Below are 22,201 nucleotides of genomic sequence, written 5' to 3' on the forward strand. Positions count from 1 at the left end.
TATATATATATATATACTATCAACTGGCTCCAGAAAGTTAAACAGATTTGTAAATTACTTCTATTAAAAAATCTTAATCCTTTCAGTACTTAGGAGCTGCTGAAGTTGAGTTGTTCTTTTCTGTCTAAGTGCTCTCTGATGACAACTGTTTCGGGAACTGTCCAGAGTAGAAGCAAATCCCCATAGCAAACCTCTTTTACTCTGTGCAGTTCCCGAGACAAACAGAGATGTCAGCAGTGAGCACTGTTGTCAGACAGAAAAGAACAACTCAACTTCAGCAGTTTGTAATTATTGGATCTCTTTATCTTTCTGGAGTCAGTTAATATATATAAAAAATTTTTTTTTCCTGGAATACCCCTTTAAGGAATGCTTAGAAGTTCATGTTACAATGGCCTTCTCTAAACATTCCCTGGTTATAATAAGGGTATGTTATCATAGTCAGATCTACTGTGGATAATTCTCCATCAAAGCTACCCTATAATCCAAGGAGAAATCTACAAGAAAATATTGCACCAAAGTGAACTGATTTTGGTGCAGTTTTTGTAGCATATTCCGGTCTAGTTATAAAACAATCTTATCAGCTGACATCTGAAATAACATCATATACTCAGCTGACAATTGAAATGTGCAGGCGGAAAGTTTTATTTTTTTTACTTTTTCCAAATTTACAACTCGATCTTGAGACCCATTAGGAGCCAGAAGCCAATTAATTACATTACTTATCTATACAAAACTTGTGGTAATAAAAGACCAGTGCAATTCACGAGTACCAGGCGATCAGTCACAAACCCAACTGTTACGCCGAGCGCTCCGGGTCCCCGCTCCTCCCCGGAGCGCTCGCTACACTCCTCTCACTGCAGCGCTCCGGTCGGTTCCACGGACCCGGGGCGCTGCGATACCGCCTCTGGCCGGGATGCGATTCGCGATGCGGGTAGCGCCCGCTCGCGATGCGCACCCCGGCTCCCGTACCTGACTCGCTCTCCGTCAGTTCTGTCCCGGCGCGCGCGGCCCCGCTCCCTAGGGCGCGCGCGCGCCGGGTCTTTGCGATTTAAAGGGCCACTGCGCCGCTGATTGGCGCAGTGGTTCCAATTAGTGTTTACACCTGTGCACTTCCCTATATCACCTCACTTCCCCTTCACTCCCTCGCCGGATCTTGTTGCCTTAGTGCCAGTGAAAGCGTTTCCTTGTGTGTTCCTAGCCTGTGTTCCAGACCTCCTGCCGTTGCCCCTGACTACGATCCTTGCTGCCTGCCCCGACCTTCTGCTACGTCCGACCTTGCTTCTGTCTACTCCCTTGTACCGCGCCTATCTTCAGCAGCCAGAGAGGTTGAGCCGTTGCTAGGGGATACGACCTGGTCACTACCGCCGCAGCAAGACCATCCCGCTTTGCGGCGGGCTCTGGTGAAAACCAGTAGTGACTTAGAACCGATCCTCTAGCACGGTCCACGCCAATCCCTCTCTGGCACAGAGGATCCACTACCTGCCAGCCGGCATCGTGACACCAACTATGGTCGTCTAATACAATGAGAATAGCAGAGCTGGATTACATGGTGTCAGGGCCAGATTAACGTAGGGGCGGATGGAGCGGCAGCTCCAGGCCCCTGCGTTAAAATAGGCCCGGCGGCCCGCACAAACGGCCCGCACAGACCAACCGGCGTATAATTTGTATTGCCTGCTGCCCAGGATGCAATGCAGCGTTACGCGGTGACCCGCTTCCTCAGGCGGCCTGAGGAAGCGAGTCCCAGCGTAACGCTGCATTACATTGTGGGAAATAAATCTTTTCACCCTAGTACCTGGTCTCAGCGCTCCTGTTCATCCCGCCCTGTTGCTTGGAGAAATTGGTTTTATTTACAACCTAATGTAGGGAACCTGCTACTACCTAATGTGGGGAACCTGCTACTACCTAATGTGGGGAAACTGCTACTACCTAATGTGGGGAGTCTGCTACTACCTAATGTAGGGAACCTGCTACTACCTAATGTGGGGAAACTGCTACTAACTAATGTGGGGAAACTGCTACTACCTAATGTGGGGAAACTGCTACTACCTAATGTGGGGAAATTGCTACCTACCTAATGTGGGCAACATGCTTCCTACCTAATGTGGGGAACCTGCTACTACCTAATGTGGGGAACCTGCTACTACCTAATGTGGGGAGCCTGCTACTACCTAATTTGGGGAACCTGCTACTACCTAATGTGGGGAACCTGCTACTACCTAATGTGGGGAAACTGCTACTACCTAATGTGGGGAGTCTGCTACTACCTAATGTAGGGAACCTGCTACTACCTAATGTGGGGAACCTGCTACTACCTAATGTGGGGAACCTGCTACTACCTAATGTGGGGAAACTGTTACTACCTAATGTGGGGAAACTGCTACTACCTAATGTGGGGAAATTGCTACCTACCTAATGTGGGCAACATGCTTCCTACCCAATGTGGGGAACATGCTACCTATCCTGGTAATTTAATGTGCATAAAACATGTGACAAAATTGCTTTGTGTTGTGTTTTCATTTTATATACTTTGATAAAAAGGCCCATCACAACCTTCAGCACCAGGCCCATGGTGCTCTTAATCCGGCCCTGCATGGTATGTATTGTATGTAACTGCTTTAGGGATAGCAAATGATTTAACAAAGTGACCCTATAGACTCTGATATATTGTTATCATCATATTATACATTAATTAACATTATAACATTAGTATAATTGGGATATTCAGCTTTAGATTACATATTAATTGTGCTTATCTCTATGGATTGAGCTTTATTCATTAATTGAGTAAAGTTTAGTTTTTTTGTTTTTACCATTTAAGTTCTATTCCAAGCAGGGCCAGATTAAGGCTGCCTGGAAGACAGAGCACTTCATTATGTTGCCCCCCCCCCCCCCCCCCCCCCGACAGTTCCCCCACATAAGGTGCAGTATAATTCCCCCACATTAGGTGCACTATAGTTCCCCCACATTAGGTTCAGTATAGTTCCCCACATTAGGTGCAGTACAGTTCCCCCACATTAGGTGCAGTATAGTTTCCCCCACATTAGATGCAGTATAGTTCCCCACATTAGGTGTATAGTTCCCCACATTAGGTGCAGTATAGTTCCCAACATTAGGTGCAGTATAGCTCCCCCACATTAGGTGCAGTATAGTTCCCCACATTAGGTGTAGTATAGTTCCCCACATTAGGTTGGCAGTATAGTTCCCCACATTAGGTGTAGTATAGTTCCCCACATTAGGTTGGCAGTATAGTCCCCCACATTAGGTGCAGTACAGTTCCCCCACAGACATACAGCCTTCAGCCATATACAGTGTATGGCTGGAGGCTGTATGCCTGTTTTCCTCAGTGTTCCGACCACCGCTCCTCCAGTCTGGGGACCCCGGGGACCGGGATCACGATCTACTGCTATGGCCTATGAGCCATAGCAGTAGTTCCCGGGACCGGAGGAGCGGAGGTCGGAACACTGGAGACGAGATGCCCCTGGTAACTTACCATGCGCGCGCGTCCTCCTCGATGCTCCGATCCACTCTGCTTTTCTCCTATGGGCGCACGCAGGGACGTCAGTGACGTCCCTGCGTGCGCTACCTCCCGGCGGCCCCTCGTTTTTAAAGTTAACGCGGGGGCCGCCGCAGAGAGGTAACCACCGGACATCCTTGTGACGGGGGCCCCCTACGGGCACGGGGCTCGGAGCAGGCGCTCCATGAGTGCCAATGATGATTCGGCCCTGATTCCAAGTTAAAGGAGTTGTACAGTGTAAGAAAATGCTGCTTCCCTTCCCTTTTTTTTTTTTTTTTTTTAGCTTGAAGAGAATGGACAGAAATGGCGCTGTTTTTTCAAAAAAGAAGCAACATTTTTTAAATACTGCACAACCCCTTTAAAATACTTAGTGGGTCATTCATCAAGACCCTAATTTACGAAACTGCACACAGCACCGCCATGGTTTGAGTGTGGTTTCCTAGGAGTTTATCCACTGATTTATGATGTGCGACTTTTGCAAAAGTCGCACATTTTGCCCAAGAGTCGCTCCAGCCGGTACTACATACAGGCAGTTGCACCGGAAAACTGACAAGTGCACAACTCCACATTAGCTCTGTAAACTTTAGCAAGCATTTATCAAGAGGTGCAGGCATTTAGACAAACACTTACTAGCTGTGCCTGGTGCAGAAAGTCCAAAGGTCGCACATGTGTGGTGGCCCATTACTGGAGTTGTTATCCCGCTCCCTTGCTGTCCTGTCAGGCAGCCTCCCTGCAGTGTCCCCTGGGCCACCCTGCATCTGTTCTACTGTAATTGTATATTATCCCCTATGTTATGTATATAAGAATGTTGTATATTTAAGAAAGGCTAACATGTGATCACCAGTTGTCATGTGAGTTGTAATGTGATTGCTACCCAGGAGGTATCAGTGACCAGGTGACTTAAGGGTGACCAATGGGAACCCACCAGAGTCTCCCCCATAAAAGCCCTGGGATGAGTCTCTTCTCTCTCTTAGTTCCTGAGTCTTTGCTGAGGTGCAGTCGAGCCAAACAGTGCGTCTGGAGTCATAGGAGCCTCAAGTCAAGTCTGCAGCCACAAGTTACAAGTCTACAAGTAATCTAAAGTCACAGCTTAGTCTGTCTCCAGTCAAGTCAGTCACTGTCATCTATTGTCAAGTCAACGTGGCCTGCACTAAATTGTCCAAAACCACTGCAAGTCCCAGCAAGCCCTTAAGGTGTCTGAAGTCCCTGGTCACCTCCGTAGGCCCGGCTACACTGTATAGACTGTACCATCTGTCACCCAGTAAAGCTGCCATTGTCCGTAACTTTGCGTCGGAGTCATTATTGCCTAGCCCATTATTGCCTAGCCCAGGATCCAGCGGTATACCTTCGGGTGGTATTGAGGATAAACCACGCCCTGGCGTCACGAATACAAGGGGTTAATGCCATCTGCCCCATGGTAATTCCATCTGCCCTGCATCACACCCCATACCACACATGTTAATAAATGACCCATTATCCCCTATCCACAGAATAAAGGATAAGTATCAGGTCACAGGAGGTATGACTGCTAGGACCTCTTGTGATCTCAAGAATGAGGACCGGAATCTTGTTTTGGAATGGTGTGGCGACTGCGCATGCATGCCACCACTTCAATTTTTTGTGTATGATGCTGCTGAAAATAGTGCTGTACTTGGCCTATTACACAGTAAATAAAGAGGTGTGCAAATGTGACTCGTTGCTCTGTTGCAAAACAAGATTTGTGTCCTCATTCTTAGTGTCAGATCTAAGCGATCTGACACTTATCTCCTATCCTGTGGATATGAAATAAATGTTTGAACTTGAAATACAATTTTAATTTATCAGTGTATGACCAGTAAGGATCTGACCTTTGGGACCCCCATTGATCACAAGGGCAGGTGTCATAGATGCCGTGGTTTAAATGAAGCAGTAGTCAAGCATATGCATGGCCACTCCATTCAAAACCTGTAGGGATACTAAAGATAACCAAGTACAGCGCTACAAGTAAAGCAGACAGCAAGTACAGGTAACATACCCTACCATACACAGCATTAAACAAGTGCATTCCAGACCTCTGTTATTGGTAATCATAGGGGTAGGACCTATACCGATCAGATATATATCATCTATCCTGTGCATAGAGGTCACAGGTCCATAGGCGTATAACTGTAAAATTTGGGTAGGGTATTACACTGTACAATGCTACTTGTCTGCATTATACATTTCCTACACCTTCTGCATTGCAGTGAGATGAAGTGGGAATTATTTACTGAAGTTAAATTTGGGGACCCTTATGGTACCAGGCACCACACATGCTCCTTCCATGAAGGTTTTGTCAACCTCATTGATTTCTATATAAAATGGTTATAAAAGAAATTACCAGCTGTATGTACAGTAACTATCCAAAATGGACAGCCCCTATAAAAACATCTATTTTGTAATACATTTGAATATATCTTTATTCAAGCTATCAGCTATATATAACCCCCCAATAAATTGGATAGTTGGATATTTTCAAGCACTTTTGCATCACCTACAGCTGTGTCCTGGTTTTGTTTGCCTTAACCTGCCTCTGAATAGATGTTATACTTTCACTGCTCCACTCCTCACCACATGAGGGCACTGTGAGTTAGCAGATATGGCTACGCCAGGTCCATTGAGTTCAATGGCCCAAACTAGGTCTCCTAGTGACTATTGGGGAGATTTATCAAAACCTGTGCAGAGGAAGAGTGGTGTAGTTGCCCATAGCAACCAATCAGATTGCTTCTTTGATTTTCCACAGGCCTCTTTAGAGGCCTGTGGAAAATGAAAGAAGCAATCTGATTGGTTGCTATGGGCAACTGCACCACTCTTCCTCTGCACAGGTTTTGATAAATCTCCCCCTATGTTTGGTCTATTTCTAAGCTTATACTGTTATTCTGCAGGACTTTTTAGCATGCCTGCCTGTACCCTTTTTTTATTCCACAAAATAACAGTATACGCTTAGAAATTGATCGAACGTAGTCACTGGAAGACTATGTAAGATCCATTGAACTCAATGGACTTGGCTAGTGACAGTATGCTGTAGTATATGTCAGCATACCATCCTGCTGGTTTGTCAATGTATAAAACTAATCTAGAGCGGGGATATAACCTTGTATTAAAAGGGTACTCTGTTGGAAAACAATTTTATTTTATTAATTTTTTTCAAATCAACTGGTTTTAGAAAGATTTGTAAATTACTTCTGTTAAAAAAAATCTTAATCCTTCCAGTACTTATCAGCTTTTGTGTGCTCCAGAGGAAATTGTGTAATTCTTTTCAGTCTGACCACAGTGCTCTCAGCGGACACCTCTGTCCATGACAGGAACTGTCCAGAGTAGGAGCAAATCCCCATAGCAAACCTCTCCTGCTCAAGGCAGTTCCTGACATGGACAGAGGTGTCAACAGAGAGCACTGTGGTCAGACTGAAAAGAACTACACAACTTCCTCTGGAACATACAGCAGTTCATAAGTGCTGGAAGAATTAAGATTTTTTAATAGATGTTATTTACAAACCTTTCTGGAACCAGCTGATTTGAAAAAAAAAATTGTTTTACTCAGGAGGAACCCTTTAAAGGTGTACTTCGGTAGAATTTTTTTTTCTAATCAACTGGTTCCAGAAAGATTTGTAAACAACTTCTATAAAAAAAATAAAATAAATGTACTCCTTCCAGTACTTATTAGCTGCTGTATGTCAATTGTAGTTTGGGTATTTGCTAGAATGAGCTAGGAGAAGGACACGCTTAGCGCATTCTCTCAAGGCTCTGTGCCACGTGATGGGGACAAGCTTACAATGTAAGTCTGTGGAATTGTCTTGGTTGCAAGCACAGACAGAGAGAAGCCCTCAGCCATGCCCTTCTCCCGACTCATTCTACTGATTAGTCAGGGACTGAACACTAAGACCCTGACCGATCCAAACTTTTGACATGTCTCCAGGACACATCAAAAGTTTTTTAAAGGGATACTTTAATTCCTAAATACAAAAATGTTTTCAACACTTCTCAATTACACTTCTTATTCAGCAAAAGAGTACCACTGAATAGCTATGGAGTTGCAGGTGGCCACAAGTAAGCCTTCTGAAGTTGGTAAGTAAAATGCTGGCCGTACATTTCACATAGCTTTAAGCTGAACGTTCTCTCCTGATTGGATGAAGAGACCCAGCACAGCACAGCAGACTCAGGGAGGAAGTGAATGCATGGTGAGTGAGAACGGGCATGGTGCTTGCCTCGAACATGCCCCTTCCTGAGCAGTGGATTTCAAAATGAGTTAGCAGCCGGAGAGATTTGTGAGCCAAATACAGAAGATTACACATACAACATGTAAAGATTCTGCATGACTTAGTTAGTAACATATCTAAGCATTATTTTTTCTGTTTGTGATATAACAGATATGGGTGTAAGCCTGATTTACACCTCTTCAGCCTCATATACCCACACCCTGAATGTGATATAATGAATAGTGACTAAAGATAACCATAGTGTGCTGCACAATATTATTAGTAAGTGACCCGCACTCATAGTATGTGAATAATGTGTAGTGTTGCTCGCAAATATTCGCAATTCGAATTTTAATTGCGAATATCGCATATTCGCGAATTTGCGTACATTACGAATATAGCACTATATATTCGCAATTACGAATATTCGCTTTTTTTTCACAGTACACATCACAGTGATCACTGATCATCCCTCTTTGCTCTTCGCATATGCGCATATTCGTGAATATTGAGCCCTCCCTTCTTTAATGGTATAGGGAACCAATGGGCTAGACTAGTGCATTAACTCTGTGATTTTTTGCCCGTTGAAACCAATAGGCCCATTGTGGTCTATGGGGATCTCATGGTATGTAAAACTGTAAGATAAGCAGGAGGGTCTCAGCAGTTCAGTGTATGGGATACTGCGCGGTGGTTCAAGTCCCGGGGTGGGACAGAGTGTTACAATGTTGTGGTTTAACTTTTTTACTCATGATTGACAAATATAGGTCAATTGGTAATTAACTGAGTGTTTGAACCGTGGGAACTAGGTTAAGGGGGTACCAAATATGGGTATTGGGGTTAATTGAAACTGGATGTAATGTGTAAGGCTGGGTATAAATGAATGAATGGGAGGTTAAGGAACATAATGGGATATTCCCTCCCATAGAGGGAGATTCATCAAAACCTGTCCAGAGGAATAGTTTCTGAGTTGCCCATAGCAACCATTCAGATAATTTCTTCATTTTTCAGAGGCCTTTTCCAAATTGAAAGAAGCAATCTGATTGGTTGCTATGGGCAACTCAGAAACTTTTCCTCTGGACAGGTTTTGATAAATCTCACCCATAGGGGGAGATTTATGAAAATCTGTGCAAAGGAAAAGTTGTCCAGTTGCCCATAGCAACCAATCAGATCGCTTCTTTCATTTTGCAGAGGCCTTGTGAAAAATTAAAGAAGCGATCTGATTGGTTGCTATGGGCAACTCAGCAGCTTTTCCAGGAAAGTAAAGTTAAACCACAACACTGTAACACTCCGTCCCACCCCGGGACTTGAACCACCAAACGGTCTCCCATACACTGTACTGCCAAGACCCGCCTACTTATCTTACAGTTTTACATACCGTGAGATCCCCATAGACCACAATGGGCCTATTGGTTTCAATGGGCAAAAATTCACAGAGTTAATACACTAGCCCATTAGATCCCTATAAAGAAAGGAGAGCTTATGCGCATATGCGCCGCGATTTTCGCATATGCGCATAAAAAAAGCAAATATAATGAATATGCAAATTTCACAAATATATGATGAATATTCGTCCATAAATTCGCTAAATATAGCAAATTTGAATATGGCCTATGGCGCTCATCACTAATAATGAGTACACACTAAAAGTCTAGTCAACACAGAATCGTGAATCATCAATGCATCTCTCCACCAAGATAGGGGATTGTATGAATACTTACCGCTCGCAGCTCCACCACAGTTTCCATTGTTTGAGTCAACTGGATAGTCCGGCATTGATTCTTAAAATACAAAGACAAAAAATATTATTAGACAGTATTTATGGATCTTTAAATATGTAATAGTTTGATCATTTAGGGGATAGGCTAATTTATAAGTGATTCATATGAGAGTGGTGTCTGCTCTCTACATTGAACAGTACTATACCAGTATTACACCATACTGACCATATAAAGCTTCCAGTACTGATTTAAAAAGAGGTTCTGCTGCAGCCGTGGCGTATATTATTCAAAAGAATCTACATCCTGCTTCTTTACATATTATTTCATATAAGTATTTGTTTTACATATTCTACACCAAAGTACACACCAAATCTGTACAAAAATCAGCACAAATTGGCACAGATTTGCTGCTGTGAATATACTTTAAAAAAACGTATGAAACTTTTAAAATATCATGCAAACATCAAATGTTTTAATTGGTCATGTGCTGAGACATCCACCGATTATTAGATATTGCAGGGTAAAGCAAATGCTTCAAAGACTATATTAAAACCCATCTCCTGCAAGCCAGGGAGTAAAGAACACTGCTGCATATTTGCAAGATGACAACCCCCATTATAATGTACAAAAAAGGAATAAAAAATTCAATCAGAAAATAAAAAAACTGATTAGAAAATAAGAACATGTTTTAGTATCTGCCTCTAATGAGGAAAAAATAGTAAACTCCATCAATACTTTGAAAAGACATTTAAAAACAATGACAGGTTGTCTGTGATCACCCCAGGTCCTGCTCCTAGCACCCCAATAACCAGTTCATTTTGCAGAGAACACAGCAGGGGAGATGTATGCCATGTGGGTGGGACGCCAGCAGGAACGCTCCACCTGTGGGATAGGTAACTATAGGTGTGCACTTTGTACAGCAATAGCTTTTTCTTAGTGTGAGCAGTGGAGATGTATACACACATGGTTACTCACATTGTTTGACACTTAAATGGGTACTGTCATTTGCAAAAACTTTTTATAAAATGTAGATAATATGTTTGTAAAATATATTGGTTAAAAAATGTGTACATAAAGAGATAAAGGCCAGCAGAGGAGTCAATGGATTATTCCCCTCTCCCTGTCCAAGTTAAGCATGCATGTGTATGGGGGTATCAAGTGTCATAGCTGTTCAACTTTTTTTAAATTTGTATTTAAAGGGTTATCCGATATAAAAAATTACATCCTCCTGAGGCTTTAAATAACCAAATACTCTATACTCACTTGTCTTCTGCTTGAGTCCAGTGAAGCTGCTCTGGTCCCCATCACTTATTCTGCCTACTTCCCTGGTTGATGTGCTCTCCCTGTCCTCCTGATGATGTTTTAAACACTAGAGCAAAGTACTGACCTAGTCTGTACGAGACCAATGAAGCCAGTGACTGCCAGCAGGGGTCTATGGGTACATCACTAAGAAAGCAGGAAAATCATGTCACCCAGGGAAGTGAACAGAGGCAGTGGGTGGCCGTAGAGGTGTTGCTGGACTCGGAAAACAGGAGATAGACAAATAAAGTGTATTTTGTTATTTTAGAACCCTAACAGGCTGTCATTTTTATATTTATTTTCTGATTATTATCTCGGACAGTCCCTTTACATTTTGATTTTGAGAGAACGCATGTTTTGTAGATTACCTAGAGGGCTTTTTTTTTTTATATGTCTAGAAGGGTCCAGAAATACACCCCTTGTGCCACCTGAATAAAAAGTTTACTTTTAGAAGAATAAGGTATCTCACAATAAGGCACGTACATTTCTCTACATAGAAGTCTACAGTATGCTGCACCCCATCTCAGGAGTGATACGTCTGGTAGGCATGTTGTTTTTGATGACTTTAATTCTTTAACTATGAATGATAACAGTGTCAATGTTGCATTCATCTACAGACATATAATAACCAAAAACACCAAAACTACTATCAAAAAGTAGAATCTGGTACTGTACACATTGCATTACACATTGTGATTATTTATTTGGGATTATTTTAGCCAGTTTTTCTCTTCTCTGCTGGTTTTGCATTGAGAACACTGTCCAGAAGCTGGTGTAGCACGGAATCGGTGACCATAACACTTTTTTGCCACCTGACTTTATGGGCCCATGCACACTACAGGCATTGCTCTCGGAATTCCTTCTGCTTGCTGCAGTCTCACAGTGATCTCAGTGGCATGCTGCTCAGTTCACACGTTGGACGTTTTCTATCAGAGATTCCAATGAAGGAATTTGATTCCACCGAAAGAATGAATATGTCCATTCATTTGGCAGAATCCACCCGGAAAAGTTTATCAGTCAATGGGACTTTGATTCCCGGCGCTAATTTCTACGTTAATATCTTGCACAAAATAGATGCCCATTCGGGACTGTGCGAATTCCACAAGATAATTCCTTGCACAATTTAAACAGTGTGCATGGGCCCTTATTGTCATCCTCAATTTGCAGGAAACAGCTTTGTAGAAAACAACTAGGCCACTTTTATACAACATTTTGCTAGCTCACATCTTGTTAGCCAAAATCAAAAGTTAAACCTACATAGAGAAAAAGTATAATGGAAAGATTTGCATCTATTCCATGTTTTGTACCTACCTCTGGTTTTGGCTTATACATAATAATGCTAAATCCCAACCACAATATTTCCAAGTGAAAGTGCAGAACCAAAAATAGACAAACAGCAGCACCACCAAGGCCAAACTTCCATTTGTTAATCCATGTGTTGTGAGGTGCACACAATGTCAGGGTTCAACCTTAAAAGCCCCAAAATATCCAAGAGGTAGGACAAAAAGACTGCAGCACTATCAGGTCTTCAGTTGCAAAAAAGTGGAATGCTTTTATTCACCAACCGGATATATCCTGTTGGTGAATAAAAGCATCCAGCTATTTTCTTTACAATTGAGGACCTGGTGGTGCTGCAATGTCCTTTTACCTCACCTATTCCTTCTATGTGGAAGGTCACTGATCTCTTGAAGTAACAATGTCTGTAAGGCTAAGTTTCCACTTGGTTTGTTTTCTGGCAGTTTTTGGATATCTGCCACTGCAGTTTTTGAGCCAAAGCCAGAAATGTATTCAAAAGGAATAGGACATATAAAGGAAGGACTTACACTTCTCCTCCCTTATGAATCCACTTCTGACTTTGGCTCAAAAACAACAGTGGCAGATATCAAAAAACTGCCAGAGAAAAAACCAAGTGGAAACTTAGCCATAATGATACAGATATTGTAGATCCTGTTGGATGCTTTTTGCCTTGGGTATATGCATGTTTATTTCCTTTTTTTTTAAATCTAGATGCAAAATAACAGAATTCTGCAGAATCTCGTGATACATTTTGTGATACACTTTTTTATTGGACTAACAGTATTTTGTACAGACAAGCTTTCGGGAGTCCTCTCTTTTTCAAATCAAAAGCATTGTAAGGTTAGGTTTCGACATGGCTTTTTTTCTGGAGTTATTTGAAAAACTACCACTGCAGTTTTTGAGCCAAAGCAAAAAGTGGACTTAAAAGTAAATATAAAGAAAGGACTTATGCGTCTCCTTCCTACTGGATCCACTTCTGACTTTACAAAAACTGCAGTTTTAAAAGAAAAATCGCCAGAGAATAACCTGTATGGAAACCTAGTCCAAGTCCAATAATAAAAAGGTATTACACAATTCTGCACCATTCTATGATTTTGCATCCGTAATGCTTATTGAAACTACTTTATTTATTTAGTAATGTCCCTATTTTATGTATAGTGCTTCAAAGAGGAACTTTGGTCACTCTGTAACCTTTTCATAGCCCCAGTGGACTGATCACACACCTTTTATAACATGTTGATTACCCCCTCCCTGTTCCTGAGATATATTGCTTCGTACCCCCCCCCCCCCCCCCCGGGAGGATGCACATACTTAATGTCTGGTGTGTGTGTTCCTGTTGTCTATGTGTGGCCAGCGCTGAATATACACCCCAGATATTAAATATACACGCCCCACATTTAAGTCACCACAGCCAAACACAGCCCATATTATAATCACTGTTCCCACAAGGGGTCTGGATGCATTTTTGGAGAGTAATAACATAACAGGTTATGTATACTAGATTCACAGGGGCAGAATGTTGATCCAGGGATTTATTCTGACTGCCATATTGGAGTCGGGAAGGAATTTTTGCCTCTAGTATAAGGTTTTTTTTCCTTCCTCTGGATCAACTCAGTAGGGACTCATTAGGGTTATAGGTTGAACTTTATGGACTCTGGTCTTTTTTCAACCTTATGAACTATGTTACTATGTTACCCTTCTGATGGGTTACCCTAATCATCAGAGGGTCTACAAAGACCTATATCTTAAGAGGGTGAGGGAGCGATCAAGATGCTATAAAAAGGTGATCAGCCCCCAATCTGTGTAAAGTTTACAATCCCTGATTTTCAGGTCCTATTTAATGTAGAACACTGGATGACAATAAAAAGGACATTGGTATATCGATCATTTTTTTTTTTAATCTTTTGTGTATGTTTTCAACTGATCAGTCATTATTACAAGAATGCAAAAACGTACCTAGAATCAACATCATCTAAAACACTGGCTAAATAGAATTATATCACTAAGCCAGTATTTCCCAATACTGGTTTAATGATATAAGGGAAGTTGCTGGGAGTTGTAGTTTTGTTAGGAGTTTGCTGGGGGTTGTAGTTGGGAAACACAGCACTAAGCCATAAGCATAATATACACACACTCAAAAAATGAATCAAGCCCCAAGATTCTCTCATTACAATATTTTGTCTTCTACCTAGAAGTAAATTTGTAACATTGAAAGTCTTTCATTCAACATCCAGCCAAGTAAAATGACTTTTTTTCAGTCCCCCCCTATTCTTTTCGGAGAATCCCTTGAGCCGCACGCACAAAGGCTCTTGGCTGACGCTGTGAATTAGTCCATCAGAAGTAATTATGCAACAACTGTTTGCCAGACTACTGACAATGTGTAAAGAAACTTCCCATTAGACTTCAATAGAAGAGTTTCAATAATCTTTAGGATCCTTTATGTTTGCCTTCACTTAACGTCCACCCCGGCTACTCCAAAATCCCTTGAAAGAAACCTGGCAATGGGTACGGGGGCACACAATCAGCTCACGAAATTGGCCAAAATGTGGAATCCTGCATAGGAAGGATTCACCCTCCTAGTTGGCTGCCTCTGCCATTTAATGGATGCCTGGCTTTTCAGAAAAAGTCCCATTCATTGTAGTATAAAATGATGGTTGTTGTAATTGAGGTAAAAGGGAAACTTGTGCACCTTTGTATAAATTTGGCAGAAACATCTGTGCAGAGCATTGGAATTTTTTTTTCTTTGCATCAAATGCGCAACTAACGTTTACAGGTTTAGAAAGTAAAATAGTAGCAATTACATTGCAGAGCATGAAGTGCAAGCAGGTGCGGGGGTGCATGTATGAAAAGGATTTCTTCTATATAAGGCTATGTTCACACAGTGGAATGCAGAATGTCCGCCTGATTAACCAATATGCATGTTCTACTGGCACTAGGACAGTTTTGAAAAGCACCAGTAGAACATGCAAATTGGTTTATCGGGCGGACATTCTGCAAATTTTCCACTGTGTGAACGTAGCCTTATATAGAAGAAATCCTTTTTATACATGCACCACCGCACCTGCTTGCACTTTATGCTCTGCAATGTAATTGCTACTATTTTACTTTCTAAACCCGTATAGATTAGTTTTGTATTTGCTGCACAACTTGACAATTTGACAATGTATTTTCAAGCGGATTCCGCCAAAAGAAAAAACATGTTTATTCTTTTGGCGGACACCAGAATCAGAATTTTCTATGGTGGAAATATCTACTGGTAATCTCACAGTATAGCCATTTAGCCCCAAGACAAGCGCAGATCCTTCCTAAGCATGACCATTACTGTCTGTCAGGTACGTAGTAAAATCACCTTATGCTGGATAACCCCTTTAAAGGTGTTGTGTCTATGACTTTTTACCTGCCTATGGGCTCACAATGTGGATTAGCTCTTTGCACATTTTTTGTCATGAAGCCTTCTACCATAAAATTGTTGGGCCCCAATCACCCATGGGAATTCAGTGCTTGGAGTAGCCACCCATTGATGTCAATGGGAGATCCTCTGCTCTGTCCATATGTTGAAAGTTCTGTGACGGAACTTTTAATGGTCTATTCACACGTCCAGTATTCTGCACAGATTTTATTCGCAGATTTGATGCGCAGGATTTTCTGCTGTAGATTTCAATGTAAACTGAATGACTGAACACAGCTTGAAATCCAGCGCATCAAATCTGCACAGAATACTGTATGTGTGAATAGACCTTAACAAGGAATTTGATTCTGGTTGAAGATTGAACATAATCTTCCTGCTGAATCGGCAAGAGAAGTCAGATTGCCACAGACATAAATGCCTAATCTGCATCTGTTCTGCTCCATGCAGAAGATCACAAATCTACAGAGAAAATTTATAATTTTTATAACGGAATTTTTATAAATTTTTTAACAGGGATCAATTTATGTGGGCGGGCAAGGCGCTAAAAACTTACCCGACAATAATAAAAATGTAGTGTGTGTGTTTTTTTCTTTTTTTTATATCTTTTTTAGGTAGTACTACTACTCCCAGCATGGAACACACTGTTCCATGATTGGAGTAGTAGTTCCTGTAATATTAAACAGATTTCCCTGGGTGTCATTCATGACACCCAATGCAAGCCTCCATAATATAGCAGAGATGCAGAGCGGCTCTATACAGCGCTTGCATCTCTGCACCATATTCCGGGCCGGCTAGGCATGGGAATAGAAATTTACATCACTCATTCATATTTTCCGCCCAGAGTGGGGATTGGCTGGATGGTGGCAGCCGATCCCCACTCTCAGCTGGAAATATGAATGAGTGATGTTCTATTCATATCACTGGCCGGCCAGAGTACAGAGCAGAGATGCGAGCGCAGGAGAAAGCTGCTCCGCATCTCAGGGAAGAAGGATGATCGCAGCAGGTGTCACCTGCTGTGATCTGTCCTTAACTGCAAGTACTACTGTTCCCAACATGGAGCAGGGAGTGCTCCATGTTGGGAGCAGTAATACCTGCAGTTAAGGACAGATCACAGCAGATGTCACTGCTGACACCTGCTGTGATCCTCCTGTATAATGTATAGATGCGGGCAGCCGATGGGGGTTGTTTTGGCATTTTTTGGGGAAAACACACACAAAAAACCAAGTGGAAACTTACTGACTTCAATAGGGCTTGCGGCGGATTTTCCGCAGTGTACATTCCGCCACGGAAAATCGGCTGCGGACAGCCGAGAAGTGCCTGCCCACTTTCAAATACGCAGCGGAAAACCCGCTAAAAAATCAGCGCGTGTGAACGTACCCTAAGGGTGCGTTCACACGTGCAGATTATGCTGCACATTGACTTCAATGGGCAGTTAAATCTGCTGAAGCAAATGTGCAGCAGATCTGCAGCAGAAAATACACGTGTAAACACACCCTAAGGGTACGTTCACACAAGCTGATTTTTTTGCGGGTTTTTCACTGCGTATTTGAAAGTGGGTGGGCTCTTCTCAGCTGTCCACAGCAGATTTTCCGTGGCCGAATTTACTGTGTAAAAGGCGCTGTGAACAGCTGATTTCAACATTTGCGCCAAAATGACTAACAACTTGCACCAAATGATAAATTTGGTGCATGTCCACGAAAACCAAAGTGAAAAAAAAAAGGGTAAAAAGAAACTTTCAACAGACAAAATTGATAAATACCCCCCAATGTGTGCGCAGCCGATTTTTCCATTGACAACAATGGAGCACATGATTATGAGAAAATCTGAACACTATGGGGGAGATTTATCAAAACCTGTCGAGAGGAAAAGTGGCTTAGTTGCCCATAGCAACCAATCAGATCGCTTCTTTCATTTTTCAGAGGCCTTGTCAAAAGTGAAAGAAGCAATCTGATTGGTTGCTATGGGCAACTCAGCAACTTTTCCTCTGGAACGGTTTTGATAAATCTCCCTCTATATGAAATGATGGCTTCGCTGTGACTGGTTGCTATGGACAAACTAAGACATTTTCTCTTGGAGACATTTTTATTTATTTCACCCATTTATTTTACTCAATGTGCCTGTAGTTATAATATGTGTGGTTTGCTTTGACTCCCATCATATTTGCAAAAAACATTTATATTATTTCTTTAAAAGTTGGACCCCATTTATATCACTTTTTGAGGCTTTGTCTGACATACCGTAAATTGGCAAAAGATACTCCAGTGTATACTGTGACACAATTGCTGTGCCTTTTCACTTTCACAGACTGAACATAGTCTAGTAGACCGCGTGCGCTCTAAATCTGGGAAGCATATATCTTTTTTTTTTTTTCGTGTTTTTTGAGTCCCACAGATGTGCTATAATATACCTCTTTGCTTTTATTCTGACGAATACCTTGGGTGTAGCCCAAACATGATGTAAATCTATACTGCTGTCCTTTATTGTGAAGCTCTATCCTTTATGGTTGAGTTCATGTCTGTCAGTATATAGTATATTTGTATGTGGTAACATAACAAAAAACTAAATAAACAGTAGATTGCAATATATGGACATTTTGTATTAAAGGGGTACTCCACCCCTAGACATCTTATCTCCTATCCAAAGGATAGGGGATAAGATGTCTGATCACGGGGGTCCTGCCACTGGGGTCCCCACGATCTCTCCTGCAGCACCCCCGATCACGAGCTGCGATCTTCACTCCGAGGCTGATGATGGGTGGTACAGGGGCTGGGGAATAGCCACATCACGGCTCCGCCCCCTCAATGCAAGTCTATGGGAGGGGGCGTGACGGTCATCACACCTCCTCCCATAGACTTGCATTGAGGGGCGGAGTTGTGAAATCACGATACCCCGGCCCCTGTATCCCCCGTCATCAGCCACGGAGCGATCTTCGTTCCCTGCAGCTCATGAACGGGGGGTGCTGCAGGATAGATCGCAGGGGTCCCCAGCGGCAAGACTCCCGCGATCAGACATCTTATCCCCTATCCTTTGGATAGGAGATAAGATGTCTAGGGACAGAGTACCCCTTTAATAGAAAATATCCATATATTGCAGTCTATTGTTTATTTTGTTTTTTTTCTATATTACTACGTACAAATATACTATACACTGTCCGGCCCCCAACACTACGTTTGTCAGCAGAATGACTGTAATAACTGTGACACATCTAGATTCTATTTATTGAGACTATATGGGTTACCACTACTTAAGTACTAGCTAAATGTACTGACCCTTCACACTCCATGATCATGTCATCTTCAGGAGTGGTTAAGTAAATCTAGAAGTCTTGTCTGATGTCTAAATTAATTTTAGGGGTCTGAATTTATTCTGGGGCCTTGTTTGGTCTGTATTAATATTGGATTTGGTCTGAGAACTGAATTTATGTTGCAGCCTGGCTTTGGATCTATTTTGGCATCTGGTCTGGAGTCTGTATTATTTTGGGGTCTGATCTGGAGTCTGTATTATTTCGGGATCTGGTCTGGAGTCTGTATTATTTTGGGGTCTGATCTGGAGTCTGTATTATTTTGGGGTCTGATCTGGAGTCTGTATTATTTTGGGGTCTGATCTGGAGTCTGTATTATTTTGGGGTCTGATCTGTAGTCTGTATTATTTTGGGGTCTGATCTGGAGTCTGTATTATTTTGGGGTCTGATCTGGAGTCTGTATTATTTTGGGATCTGGTCTGGAGTCTGTATTATTTTGGGGTCTGATCTGGAGTCTGTATTATTTTGGGGTCTGATCTGGAGTCTGTATTATTTTGGGATCTGGTCTGGAGTCTGTATTATTTTGGGGTCTGATCTGGAGTCTGTATTATTTTGGGGTCTGATCTGGAGTCTGTATTATTTTGGTGTCTGATCTGGAGTCTGTATTATTTTGGGATTTGGTCTGGAGTCTGTATTATTTCGGGGTCTGATCTGGAGTCTGTATTATTTTGGGGTCTGATCTGGAGTCTGTATTATTTTGGGGTCTGATCTGGTGTCTGTATTATTTTGGGGTCTGATCTGGAGTCTGTATTATTTTGGGGTCTGATCTGGAGTCTGTATTATTTTGGGGTCTGATCTGGAGTCTGTATTATTTTGGGATTTGGTCTGGAGTCTGTATTATTTTGGGGTCTGATCTGGAGTCTGTATTATTTTGGGGTCTGATCTGGTGTCTGTATTATTTTGGGGTCTGATCTGGAGTCTGTATTATTTTGGGGTCTGATCTGGAGTCTGTATTATTTTGGGGTCTGATCTGGAGTCTGTATTATTTTGGGATTTGGTCTGGAGTCTGTATTATTTTGGGGTCTGATCTGGTGTCTGTATTATTTTGGGGTCTGATCTGGAGTCTGTATTATTTTGGAGTCTGGTGTGGATTTATTATGTGATTCCAAAGCATTTTTTTTACAATAAAATACTTGTCATGACTACAGCCAAATCTTTGTGTCTATTACCACACTAAGAAGTATTCATTATTGTGCAATGTTTGCTATCTGATTAGAAAAACATTTCATAAAATTATGTAACTTATTGGCGTAAATAGCAAGACTGTGATTTTAAGACCACAGCATAAACACTTAACAGATTAGCCCTGTAGCCCTCCACTATTTTACACATTACATTACACCTTTGACTGTTGCTTATTCTCATTGACATTGACATGAAGAAACATGGTCAATCACTTGGGAGCATGCCATAGGCATCATCTGTCACCTTTCATGTGGGCATGTCCTCTACTTAGCTATTCCAAGGTCGCCTGTGGAGCTTTACGCTCATACGAAAAATGAGCTTTGAACATCTATATATTGACACTATCTAGCACAGTGGTCTTCAACCTGCGGACCTCCAGATGTTGCAAAACTACAACTCCCAGCATGCCCGGACAGCCAACGGCTGTCCGGGCATGCTGGGAGTTGTAGTTTTGCAACATCTGGAGGTCCGCAGGTTGAAGACCACTGATCTAGGAGAATATTATGTATATGTTCTCAAGGACTTTTTCATGAAAAGTTATGAAATAATTATTAACAAACATTTGCTGCACTACAGATTTCCCAACAATTCAAGGGTGATACAGGAACATGCTATATAGATAACTACATGTATCCTTATTGTGAGGTCATCGGGGTTAATTATAAAACAGTGATATCACTGCTGTAAATTATTATTATTCTTTGGAACTTGCATCTGTATTATTAGTCATGTGACCCAATTTGAAGATTTGACTATGTTTTCTAAGCAGTAAATCTAAGAAACTGCAAAGCAGCCAATTATTTAAACTTAAAGGGGTACTCCGGTGAAAAACTATTTATTTTTTTTAATCAACTGGTACCAGAAAGTTAAACAGATTTGTAAATTACTTCTATTAAAAAATCTTAATCCTTCCTGTACTTATTAGCTGCTGAATACTACAGTGGAAAATCTTTTCCGTTTGAAACACAGAGCTGTCTGCTGAATCACGAGCACAGTGCTCTCTGCTGACACCTTTGTCCATTTTTAGGAACTGTCCAGGGTAAATGGAAATCCCCATAGCAAACATATGCTGTTCTGGACAGTTCATAAAAAGGACAGAGATGTCAGCAGAGAGCACTGTGCTCATGATGTCAGCAGAGAGCTCTGTGTTTCAAAAATAAAAGAATTTCCGAGGTAGTATTCAGCAGCTAATAAGTACAGGAAGGATTAAGATTTTTTAATAGAAGTAATTTACAAATCTGTTTAACTTTCTGGCACCAGTTGATTTAAAAAAAAAAGTTTTTCACCGGAGTACCCCTTTAATTTAATTTATTATGCTCTAAAAGGGGTTGTCTATTGGAGGGTTCCGAGTTCATTGAGAAGGTCTGTGGGTCAGGATCCCAATCTCTTGGTCAGAGACGAGATTGTTTAAAAAGAGAATCTCTGTCTCTGGATGATCTGCCCTGTCCTGCAACCCATTGATTTGAATTAGAAGTGTGTAATACATCATTTCCCCTGTGGTGGTGCTGCACACAAATTGGACTGAATCTTTCAAATACTCACTGCATCTATGACACCTTTTGTAGTCTCAATATTATGTCCTCACAAGGCTGAAGGAAACAATTATAGCATTTTTTCATGATCTCCTCAATGTTGGAACAACTACCCATTAATAAGTCTTCTCCAAAGGGATATTCTCATTTCACAGAGTTATCCTCTATCCACAGGATAGGGGATAACTAACAGACTGCTGGGGGTTCTTCTGGGACCCTGTTCGATCCAGAGAATTGCAGAAAATTGTAGCCCAGAATAAAAGACATCTAAACACATATGTTACACATATGTTTACCCAAAAGTCCATTTATTCTCTATGGAAGACCCTTTTAGAATTAATATAGTACAAATTGCATGTACAGCGCTCCCCCCCCCCACACACACACACTCATTTTGGGTCACAAGATTCCTGCACTCTTGGGATCTGCGGAGGTCCCAATGGTTGGATCCCCACCTACCCGTTAGTTATACCCTATCCTGTGATTAGCTTATAACTTTGTTAAGGGGGTACTACCGTGGAAAACGTTATATATATATATATATATATATATATATATATATATATAAATCTCAACTGGTGCCAGAAGGTTAAACAGATTTGTAACTTACTTCTGTTTAAAAATGTTAATCCTTCCAGTACTTTTTAGGGGCTATATACTACAGAGGAAATGCTTATCTTTTTAGATTTCTCTGATGTCATGACCACAGTGCTCTCTGCTGACCTCTGCTGTC

The 22,201-nt window shown here is 41.7% G+C and overlaps 1 protein-coding gene across 1 annotated transcript in view; it reads right to left on the reverse strand.

The window, feature by feature from the left end:
* Positions 1 to 22,201, reverse strand: part of FRZB (frizzled related protein) — a 46,773-nt gene that overhangs the window by 23,477 nt on the left and 1,095 nt on the right. The window contains exon 2 of the mRNA XM_056534090.1: positions 9,447 to 9,506. Coding sequence (XP_056390065.1) covers positions 9,447 to 9,506 — 60 coding nt within the window. The remainder of the gene's footprint in view (positions 1 to 9,446; positions 9,507 to 22,201) is intronic.

The sequence above is a fragment of the Hyla sarda genome, chromosome 8, assembly GCF_029499605.1.
Source record: "Hyla sarda isolate aHylSar1 chromosome 8, aHylSar1.hap1, whole genome shotgun sequence".
NCBI classification, from domain to species: domain Eukaryota; kingdom Metazoa; phylum Chordata; class Amphibia; order Anura; family Hylidae; genus Hyla; species Hyla sarda.